Genomic DNA, 11,418 nt, shown 5'->3' with positions numbered 1-11,418 from the left:
TTTATGGATCTATAGATGTTACAATACACCTGGGCGGTGTAAGAGATGGCACATAGGTGTAATAACATTGACCATAAAAGGATCATGTGTTGAAGCCAAGTGTCTTCATTAGTCCGCTGGGACAGGTGTGACAAAATGCCACAGACCAGGTGGCTTATAAACAACAAATATTTATTTCTCAGTTCTAAAGGCTGGGAAATCCAAGTTCAAGGCACCAGCAGATTCACATCTGGTGGGGGCCCCTTTCCTCACTCACAGCAGTTCTTCTCACTGTGGCCCCACATGGCAAAAGAAGCAAGGGAATTCTCTCCACCCTTATTTTAAAGGGCACTGGTCCCATTCAGGAGGGGATGACCCTTATGACCTAATCACCCCCCCAAGTTCCCACCTCCCAAGACTATCACTTTGGGGCTTAGGTTTCAATATACAATTTTTTGGTTAGGCAGGGTAGGGTGGGGATGGAGGGAGGGCACACAAACTTTCCAACATGTAGCACCAAGCAATGGGTAAAAGGGATCCATTTTATTATATAAAGACTAGGTTGTTTATATGTTTTAACACAGTCCATTTGTCTTCAAAATCTGAGGGTCTGCCATGTGAGGCAGTTAGGTCAAAGAACGGCTCACAGGTCTCTGGAACTCATCAGAAGCCATTGTCAAGAAGCATATAATGCAGTGGTTTCAACTGTAGGCTCTGGAAACCAACGCCTGAGTCTACTATTGTCTATCTCTGTGACCTTGGACTTCACTTCTCCAGGCCTCTGTTTCTTCAGAGGCAACGTGGAAATACCAATGGTATCTCCTTCGTGGAGTTGTCATAAAGATTAAATGAATTAATACGTATAAAACACTGTCTTAGAATATCAACTGTCCCAATTTGAGTAAGCACTCAAAACATGTCAACTGTTAGTGTTATTATTATTACATAGGGAAACAAGTTGAAATGAATCACCAGGGTCTCAAAACACATGTATCCAAAATATGTTTTTAATCTTGATGAAGTTCACAAATGATACAACATTGAGATTTCCTTAAATAAAGTCTACAGTCATGTTCTTAGACAACAAGGCAAAGCATCACCATTACCACATGTCCCCAGAGGCCACAAAGGCAATGACTTACTGTCCCCCTAAGGTTTGCAGAGCTGCTGTGATCAACAGGATAGCTCTCAAAGAACCAGTTTGCTACCAGATAAGCCAACGATAGATGCCACCACCACACTGACACACACAGGGTCAAATATAAAAAGGATACACGATACATATGGAATTAGCTTATTTTGCATTCACTTTCATTCCTTGTAAGTGACAAAGGTGCTTTTTTCAGTATCTATTGGGATGCAAACATGTATATCTTCCATGGGGCCTTCTCACCAAGTGTTGTCAACAGAAATTAACAGAAGTGGTGAGTTCAGCTTCATGGTGACCTGAGATGGGAAAAAAATAAAATAAAAAAAGAAGACAAAGAAGTAAGAAGGAAGAGGAAGTAGAGAAGAAGAAGGAGGCATTGGCGAATAAGAAGGACAAGAAGGAAACAACCACAATTATTATAAAAAGAACACAAATGTACAGAAAAACAGCATTTACAACCTATAGGTATGAGATGTAGACAGGCTTTTAAGGCAGATGATGGAAAAAAAAGCAATTATCATTTGGCAAGCATTTTATTTCTCATTTCTCTTCTCAGAGAGATGACGCTGCATGTCTGCAGCCTGTGTCAACGCTCTGATTTCAGGCTGAGTTGTGGAAGAATCTCACCACTGAGAAGGAAGCATGTAATTGGAAAAAAGGGATCTGAAGACCCTTCCCAGGTCCAGTGGGTTTCATAATGTGGCTCATAACCCCCAAATCCCCTCCCTTCCGACCCAACGGAAAAGGGCAGTCACCTTCTTCCTGGAGTCACTGAGCTGCTCAGGCATGAAGGTCCCTGCGGCGACGGCCAAAGGCTTCGGAGCCCACGTTGGTGGGCACAAAGTTGTTCTTCACAACACCTCCAGATCTGCTCAGCAAGCCTGCCAGCCGATGGGTCACACAGGTGGCAGTATTGCAGGATCTCTTCTGGGCAGTGACGCTGATTTGCAGGATGGAGAAAGAAGAGGTCTGTCAGTGAGAGGCGAGGGGCAGGAGCCTGCCCCTGAGGCCTTCATAAAGAGAATTTCAGCTCTTCGACATACCGCTTAAGAATAAGTGTTTCTCCTAAATGCAATTATCAAAGCTGTTAGGAGAAGTGGCCTGGCAGCTTTTGCTAGGAGCCCTGCCCAAAGACCTTCGTGAAAAAAAACCCAGTGCCAATGTGATGAGCACTGGCTGTTGTATGGAAGTGTTGCATCACCATATCATACACGTGAGGCTAATATTACCCTGTATGTCAACTAACTGGAATTTAAATAAAAACTTTAAAAAAAAAAAAGAAAAAGAAAAAACCCCGTGTCAAGCCATGAGGCATGTACTGAAATCAGCACTTACCGTCACATACAGTCTCTTTAGAACCAGGATGAAGTGGTCACCAAAGGCCCAGCCCAATCCCAAGACATGCAAGGAGCATAGAGAAACCATAGAGCAGCCACAGGCACCATCAAAACCACTTTCCATGGGAAAGGAAAATTCCCTGACGTCTTACCTGAAAGAGGCTGTAAGAGGGAAACAGCGTCCTCCCCCAGAAGTGTTTACCTGTTTCTCAGCACACCTGTTCTTGACGGTGGAACTGGTTCACAAGGACCACTCACCAAGCCCTGTACCCAGCTACCCTGAGGCTAACGCTACTTTTAAGCATAGGTTCTGGGTACTCTCAAGCCTTGGACACGACCAGAGTAATGACCACCACAGTGCAAATCCTTTTAGAAAATAGGTTTATTCATCAATGATGAAACATGAAGGATGCAGCAGAAATTGGGGACTCTACCATGAAATCCTCTGGGATCTCAAGAAGCTTCCCTCACTCTTGCCTCTAACCTGGCCTATGAGTCCTGCTCTCTTCCCTTCCATCCTGAGGTCCCCCATATTCTCTGTGATAAGCAAAGCTACCAATACAAGCTTGAAGAGCAATCAAAGTGGAATCTGCATGCATTTAGTTCAAAAATGGGAGCAAGAAGGGAAATCAGGAAGGAGTGGAAGGAGTCTGGTTGCCATCCTGGGGCACCCCAAAGCAGGGTTACTGGCCCTTCTCCAAGATGCTGGCTATGTCCCTTTTCTTGCCAGGTGTTTCAGCCCCGAAGCCGATGCCAGAGAATGTATGAAAGTTGTTCAGGTCCTTCGAGTATGCGCCCAGCACACAGGTACTCAGATTACTGCACCGCTTAGCTCGGAAGCTGTCCAGGCTGCAGGGAAAAGACATGCCAGACAATACCATGCGCCAGGCCCACCCCTGAGGGCAGTCATGCAGAAAGTTAGACGAGGGAGGGGCACCTGGAGCAGAGGCAGGAGGGGCAGGCAGGAGGGCAGCTCACACATCCTCCATTAGGAGAACTCCGAGGCTTGCTGAGCCAGGGCAGCATGGGGCAGGGTTGCAGCGGGGAAGGGGTGCCCTTTCCTAGCCTTCCGCATGCTTCTCAGTCCCTGCTCTGCAGAGAGGTCCTTAGGGTAGATGCAGGTGCAGCACATGCCAGGCAGTGCCGGGGCCGGGCCAGGGGCTGGCATGAGCTCCAGGCTCAGGGGACACGGGGAGGTGGGGCTGGGGAAGGGCGTCTGGCCCCATGACAACATGCACGTCTCCACAGATCCTACACATCTCAAGCCCCCAGACCTACCTCAGGTACTGCTCTACCTGACCCCCCCCCTCTGCAAGGCCTTTGGCTTCACCTTGCAAATGTGCAATGAAGGCTCCTTGTGGGTGTGAAAGAACAACACACACAGGTTAAATTTCTAAAACATCCTGAGATATGCTGAGTCCATCCCCTGGCTTCACACTTACCGGTCCCAAGTCAGCCAATACTGGGAGTTTCCTTAGGGCAAGACCAATTCCCCCCGAGTAAGTGATTCCGTACCTCCCCATTTCATTTCCTAAAAGCTTTCAGGAATGTGTCTTTTTAAAGGTGTCTAACCACAGTCTCTTCAGCTACACCTGGACCTCTGTCTTCCTCAGAGCTTGAGAATGACTGGGCCCCAGGGCCTGATGAACAACCACAGCCTGCTGGTGCCCTGGCCAGATGTTGTATTTCCTGGGGTATATGCCAGGGCAGGGTGGGAGCCTTACCTGGAGCCCTCTGTCTCCTCCTGCTCCTGCTCCTGCTCCAGTTCATTTGTCTTCCCCTGCACATAGGCCTTCACCAGGGCAGCCAGCAGGAGGCGCCCTTCCTTCTCACTGAGTGTGGTGGGGTCTGGGAGGCTCTCCAAAGCAGACCTTCAGGGGGGAAGCAAATCCAAGAGAGGCTCTGAGCCCCTGACTGCCTCCACCCCATGACAAGTAGCAAGGCTTCCTGGTCCCTGTGACCTACCCTGAGGATGTGCCCCCTCCCCCGACTCCCAACCCACAAGGCCCAATCTGAGGTCCACCTGAGGGTCTTAATGCACCAGGAGCCTTGCTGCTGTGACCTCAGAGGCACAGAACTGCCTCCCCCCAGGGGCAGTAGAAGGGGAGTGTTCTGTGGCTTCCGGCTGTCTCACCTGAATGGTGCCGCCTGGAGGCTGCCTGCCTGGCACAGGACCAAGATGCTGAAAGCCAGAAAGGGGGAGGACTTCCCGAAGCCCATGATGCCTCTCTGTAAAGAGAGAATGATATTACCACTGCGCCAAGACCAGCCAAGGCCTGGGGCCCACAAACCTAAGTGCCTGCTCTGCCGCGCAGGTCTTGTGGCCTCAGGTTACCCCACCTCCCCATACCTCCATTCGTTTGCCAGATGGGCTGCTGTGAATCTCAAAAGATACAGTGCAATGAATGGCTTTGTAGAGCAGAAACAAGTGTCTCAGGGTGTGGTGGAGTTCTGTGGAAATCGGGGAGAAGCCACAAACGAGTGCATGCATGCACACAAACCCACACCTTCCTTCCGCCCTTTGCAGAAAACAAGCGGGGACCCACCCTAATGTCCATTTGTTCTCCCATTGCTCTAGTCTTCTCAGGAACTGAGAAATCTAGGACCACCTACCCCTTTCTTTTGGACTTGGCACTAACGCATGGGACAGGAAAGCAGGAAGGGTACCTTGGAAAGGAGCACTGGTCTATCCACCCAGTATCTGGGTTTGGATTCGAGGAAGATTTTAAATGTGCAGTTACCGGTGTGTCAGGGCTCTGCCGGCCCAGCCCGTCTACGCTGGAGCGCAGTTTGGCAGTGGGTGCTGGGCGCCAGCATCTGGAAGTGAGCCCCCTTGTCCTGCGCGGCTGACTGCACAGTCGCAGGTCCCCTCCGTGCCCCAGGGACGCTCGTGGGCTGGCGGCGCCTCACAAGAAAGCTCAAGGCTGCACCGTCCGGAGAATCAAACATGATCCCTCAGGACACAGACCGCGCAGGGCATTCCCAGACCAAACTCGAGCAGGATTCTGCACGCCCAGGGGTTCCAACGAAGGGGCCGCAGACCCGCCTACCTGAGCTCGCGGAGCTTCCAGCGCCCAGGCAAGCCCTGGGAATGCTTGAAGTTCCATCTGTGCTAATTAGAAGCAAATGCTCTCCTCTCAACCGCCCCCCTTCCCCTGAGCGGGACAGAGAGCTAGGAGCACCTGCCGTAGGTGGGCCGCGATGCCCGTGAGAGGCAAAGGAAAGGCAGACAGATGGAGCAAACTAGATGAACTAATCCAGAGGCAAGTTATTAGAGTGGGCAGAGGGGGGAGTTCCTCACCTGGAGACGAGTTTCTGGAGAGCGCGAGCGGCCGGTCCACCCCGTTGGACACAAAGCCTGCTGCGGGCGTCTTCCCCGCGGAGCTCTCGGCTCTTATTCCAGCGACAGTGGGAGGGGGGTCCCCACGAGTCCGCGCGGCCAATCCAAAGTGGCCAGGACCGACCCAGCTCCAGTGGCGTCATTGCTCGCTCTCCCTGCACTGGTTCTCTAGGGAGGGGAACCATCCGCTCTGGCTGTCTTTTGCAATGAGGTCATTGCTTGGAGAGCGGGAGGGCAGGGAGGGGTGGAGAGCTTTCGACGACGTCCAGAAAATGAGGGCCAATGGAGGAGAGTTTGGAGTCAGCCACAGTGAGGGACCAGAGCTTCTCTCACGTCTTGGTGCCTGAACTCTAGTCTTGAAGCCCCTCTTGCTATGCCAGTAAGGATCCCATCTGGCCACCTGGACCCCGAGGAGTCCTGGGTTCTAAAAAGCCCACTGTGAAGGAGTTGGATGGAGCAGGGAGGGGCTGGGGGAGGGAGGGAAGAGGGGCCCTGAAACATTGATCTCTTTGGACCACCTTGGGTGCCCCTGAGATAACCTCCGCACTTTCCTCACCCCCCAGGCCACCTGCGCCCAGGCACCCTGCACCCCTCAGAGTCGTTTTGCTTCTAGTCTGGCAGCCAGCCAAGCCTCCTTCGCCTCACTTCTCTGGGACCGGTAGGAGTGGTCGGGAGGACTGGGGAAGGGGCTAAGCTGCCACTGGCTACACGTAGTGCTAGGCATTTCCCTCCTACTCCAGAAACCTCGACTGTGGGTTCAGCATGCCCCCCTCTAACCCAGGACCCTGCACTGCGGCGCCGCCGGAGTTGGTTTACACAGCTGTCCTGTGCTTCTGGCTTCTGTTTGCTAAGCTGCTGGGCTGGGACAGCCTGTGCCCACGTTTCTGCCCGTCTCGCTCCATACCCCTGCCCCACTTCTCTGAAGCGCTTCATTGTCGAGCGGGCGCGCGTCCTGCGCGGTCCCGCAAAGGAGAGCCTGTGCTGCAAGCCTTAAGGGCAGACTTCAGACTTTCACACACGCGCCCCTCTCAGCTACAGGCCGCTGGTGAGCGCGCTCACACTGCCCGCGGGGCGCACGTCCCGGGCTCATACACCTGGTCCCCAGCCACCAGCTCTGCCTTTCGCATTCACACACGGACACTCCTGTCAATAGCCAGCACTTGCTGCAACAGACGTGCCTTCGCGAGCTGTTTGCAAATGAGCGCGCGCGCAACAACCCAAACCAACTTCTCCCAGACCCGAAAGCAGCCCCCAGAGTTTCTGCTTTAGGAAACAGGCACGTTTTACACACACACACGGGTGCACACTGTTCCCCAAGCACGCACATCCGGGCGCATGGACTCAGCCTCTACCTTCTTTCTTGAGGAAAGGTAGTTTCTCGGAGTCGGCGCTGCCGGTACTCACAGCACCCGGGCGAGGGGAAAAGATCCCGGGCTCTTACGGAAAGGAGCGCAGAGTGGACTGGCAGGTAGAGGCAGTGGGGAACAAGTGAAGAAGTATCACCCACCCTCCGGACCTTAGGCTAGCCCTTTCTTGGGATGGGGGCTGTGCCTCCCCAAAGCGCCCTCGGGCCCCTCCTAACTTCGGGTAGCCTCTAGAGAAGCCTCGCCCAGAGGCTCGCGGCATCCCACCCGCTGGTGCTTCCTGCTTCTGCAGATCAGAAAGGCGCTCAGGGGCTGCCCTGTGGGTCTGTCTTTTACTGTTGCAGGACCCTGCCTTCGGAGCGACGACGGGTTGTCCTCTAGCACCTGGGCAACAAAAACTCCACGCAACATCCCAAAGAATCCTGACCCTCAAAGCCAGCCGCTCTTGCGGGGCCTTCTTGCTACGCCAGCAGGCAGAGTGCACAGTGGCTTCATGACCCAGAGTCGCCCCTAACCCCTGAACGCAGCGTGGCACCTACAACGTGGCCCAGGGCCATAGCGGACGCGGAGGGGGGACAGGGCCCTTCCTCTTTCCAAAGCCCTGCAAATACGACAGACCTCTGGGTCGCTGTCCCCGGATTCCAGCAGGAGTGGAAAGGCACGGCTAGGAGACACTACCTAACTGACGCCTCTGCCCTCCACACCGCCTCTTTCAGGACCACTGCCACCCGTCTCTGAGGTCTGGCAGAGCATGTAGCCCGCTCTAGCATTTCGGGGTTGGACCATCCCCCACCCCCACCCCTGAGCTCTGGGGACTGGGAGAAATCGCTGGGCCCGTGTCGGGAGGAAGGTGAGGGGGGAGGGGTCGGAGAGAAGATCCTTAAGGCCCCGGACCCTAGAGCCCCAAGCTGCTTAGCTTGGACGAAGTTAGTGGCGCGCTGAGCTGGGGAAGCTGGAGAGGCGCGCGGGAGGAGTCAGGTCGGGGTTTGGCCTCCCCGGGAGGCCCACAAATATGAATCTGGGGGCAACTTTGAATCCTTGGGGTTGAGGGCTGGAGAGGGCTGAACTGGGATCAGCTGCCTGCCCTCTAACAGGAGTGTGCACCCGACCCAGAGGCAGATCTTAACACCAATATACCTGGATCCGCGCTTTGAACATCTTCTTGCAGCTCCAATAGGGCCGGCTATTTTAGCTCCAAGCACCCAGAATTATTTGACATAATCTTCTTCCTCCTGTGCTTGCACAGTACCTGGTGCACAGTAGGTGTGCAGCAAATGTCCAGTGAAGGGGGAGTGAGCAAGAGGATGAATGAGTGAAGAGTTCCATGGGTTCATTACAGTAAGAGTCGGCAGTGAATTCGCAGCCAAGTTGAACTAAATAGACCCAATTTAGATCCATTAGATGGCAAAACAGATCCTTGGTCCAAAGACGCACCTCTTTATTGAATGGAAGGAATCAGTGTCCTGGAATCTGTTATGAGAGCAAGTACTGAGGGCTTCTTCTCTTCAGAAGCTCACCAGCTCGAGAAGCACACAAGGCAGTTTTCCTCACCCCATCCTTGTATTATATCAGTGAGTGAATGGAAGAAAAAGTCAATACAATAACTTGCTTTCTAAATTGAGAAAATTACATTTTGACTTCCCTGGAACTGTTCTGAGCTCCAAGGCATCTCCAATCAAACCAGCTGGCATAAAGATTTATAAAGAATAATTTCATAGAAATTTCTTGTGCTTTTTAAATTGTCTCAAGTATTCTGATGCTCAGTTTAACTATCTTATGTAATTACTTTTAAATTTTGAAACTGCTAGTCTTACAATTTTAGAGAGAAACAGATTCCATGTACTAACCTTCTTGAAGTTTATTTTCATTTACTTTGACCTACTGTCTGTGTTCTTTACAAATTTCCTAGGAGAAATATTCCTTAGAAGAAAGTTTCATTCATGCTACAAATATTTATTGAGGGCCTACTATGTGCCAGACATTGTTCTAGGTACTAGCAATTCATGGTGGACAAAACAAAAACTCATGCCTTCCTGATGCTTGTATTAAAATGATGTATTTGACAGAAATCCTTGAATATCACCCTCTACCCAAATAAAACATATCCCTACCCTATTTACATTCTCCCAATGTGATAATATCAGATATGCATTTGACAGAAGGATATTCAGGGTTTACATTATTAAGCCATGTAAATATGATTTATTCCCAGCTGAGGCACATAGTGTACTTTGATTATATTTCCTTATACATTTCTTTCACTTTTCATCAGGAGTTCCCTCACTTTCCACTTGTTTAATTTTCTTTCTGCTCATCTCAGTTTATTCCTTTTTCCTCGATCCTATTTGTTCCTCATTCTCAGTTTCCTTTCTCACTTTGGTGGAGCACATTCACCATTATATGATAGATTTTCTGGAGATGGAATTTTAGGTTGGAAATCATTTTCACTCAGATTTTGAAAATATTGTCCATTGTTTTCTATTTTCTTTCTTTCTTTCTTTCTTTCTTTCTTTCTTTCTTTCTTTCTTTCTTCTTCTTGGCATAGGCATTCGAGCTCTCTATCTCAGAACCTTCTCATCAATGTTCTAAAATATCATGATCATGTGCCTTGGTGTAGACCATTTTTATTTATTATGAGTACTGACAGAACACTCATAATCTGAAAATTCATGTCCTTCACTTCAAGGAAAGTTTCTTGCTTTATTTCTTTGATAGTTTATTTTCTTTTTTCTTTTTTTTCTTTTTTTGGTTCAACATTCTGGGTTTTTTTTTTTCAAGTTTTCATTGCCTTTTAAATTCTCGTGATCATATTTTTAATGTCCAAGAGCTTTTTCATTTTTATTCTGCGACAGTTACTTTTTATATCCTCCTGCTTTTATTTAATGGATACGACATCTTCTCCTAGGTCTCTGAGGCTGTTAAACATAGGTTTTGTTTTTCCCCAGTGGAAATATCCCCTAAGGAATATTTCTCCTAGGAAATTTGTAAAGAAAACAGAGAGTAAGTTCAAACTTGTTTGGTGCTTCTCACATTAAAGGGTAGCTTCACATTTTTAGTTCTCCTTGACTTCTGATTTCTATTTAAGAGGAAGGTCATAAACTGCTAATCAGAATATGGAAATGGCAGAGTTGTCCATCAGTGGGCCTGAATATAGAGTGATTAGATGGAAACAACCTCCCCATTTTATTGAGGGGGGAACCCTAAACTATGAGTAGTTATAAGACTTTTCCCTTGGCTAGGAGGGAAGGGACTTGATATGTCTCAAGAGTCTTCCAATCTCCTGAATGGGTCAGTGGGATGGGGGCTGAGGTAGAGTATAAGCCAATGAGTAGGAAAGGAGGCTGAGTTTTACCATTCATTATGGTAATCCTCCATTCTTCTCTGGCACTGAGGAGGGATAGTCATCTCACTGTATAGGATATAGAAAGAAATCCTGGGTCTAAGTACTCCGCTTAAAGGCTTCCAAGCACTCCAATCTTCAGCCCATCTTGTATCTCCACCAACAGAGGCAACCAACTGATCAAAGCCCTGAGTTTGTCCTGGGTCCTTTCTTCTTGATGGATTTCCCTACCCTATTAGAGTTTATACTAGAAATATATGCCTTAACAATGCTTTCTCTTCTACTAAGCCAGTTAAGAAGACTGGCTGAAGAATGGGAGATCCAGACATCTTTGCAGAGCCCTCAAATTAGACTCAATTTATTGAGCACTTGACCTCAGCTGATTCCCACTCCCCATCACAGGCCACCTGCCTAAAGGCTTTTTTCCCAAACCCCAGAAAAATGTAGATGCCAATATTTAACCCACAGAAGTCCCTTCTAGAGAATATTTTTAGAGTTGTCTGTCCCTGCCAGAGAATGAGCAAAGCATGGTGGCCCGGACCCAAGCTGGTCACTCTGAGAAGTGGACAGACTCAGTGAATGACGTCAAGGAATTACTCAGGTTGGGTTCCTCTGAGATGATTAAAATTCTCTCTTGGCTCAGACTTGCAGGACCAAAATTGACTGTCTTCTCCCTGTCTGAGAGCATTGTTCCACACTACAAAGGAAGTAGAAATACAGGTCCTTAAAACTTTCTTGTAAAGCTAATTAGAGTAAAATCTCCTGCATTCAGCACTTTCAGAAAAAATGAGAGTTTTGGTAAATTATCAGGTAAATGAAACATACTTTAATGAAAAATGAACCTTTTAAAAAGTTACTTTGGATGGAAACCCTTTTTAATGCATACACTCTCCTCTTAACCTTCTCTG

The 11,418-nt window shown here is 49.3% G+C and overlaps 1 protein-coding gene across 2 annotated transcripts; it reads right to left on the bottom strand.

Moving 5' to 3' along the window:
* Positions 1-1,059: 1,059 nt before the first annotated feature.
* On the bottom strand, positions 1,060-5,957 carry LOC125176754 (calcitonin). Of its 2 annotated transcripts, none has more exons than XM_047878564.1 (5): positions 5,768-5,957; positions 4,601-4,695; positions 4,191-4,337; positions 1,885-3,315; positions 1,060-1,425 (listed from the first exon to the last, which is right to left on the bottom strand). In XM_047878564.1, the coding sequence occupies exons 2-4, from the start codon at positions 4,684-4,686 to the stop codon at positions 3,150-3,152; spliced, it is 399 nt and encodes a 132-aa protein (XP_047734520.1). In that variant the 5' UTR covers positions 4,687-4,695; positions 5,768-5,957; the 3' UTR covers positions 1,060-1,425; positions 1,885-3,149. The 2 variants fall into 2 exon arrangements, with proteins under 2 accessions (XP_047734520.1, XP_047734518.1); XM_047878562.1 differs by lacking the exon at positions 5,768-5,957 and adding an exon at positions 4,817-5,065.
* Between the last annotated feature and the right edge of the window lie 5,461 nt (positions 5,958-11,418).

The sequence above is a fragment of the Prionailurus viverrinus genome, chromosome D1 (assembly GCF_022837055.1).
Source record: "Prionailurus viverrinus isolate Anna chromosome D1, UM_Priviv_1.0, whole genome shotgun sequence".
Classification (NCBI taxonomy): Eukaryota; Metazoa; Chordata; class Mammalia; order Carnivora; family Felidae; genus Prionailurus; species Prionailurus viverrinus.
The sequence above is the reverse complement of the archived record's forward strand: the minus strand, read 5'-3'. Positions and strand labels throughout refer to the sequence as shown.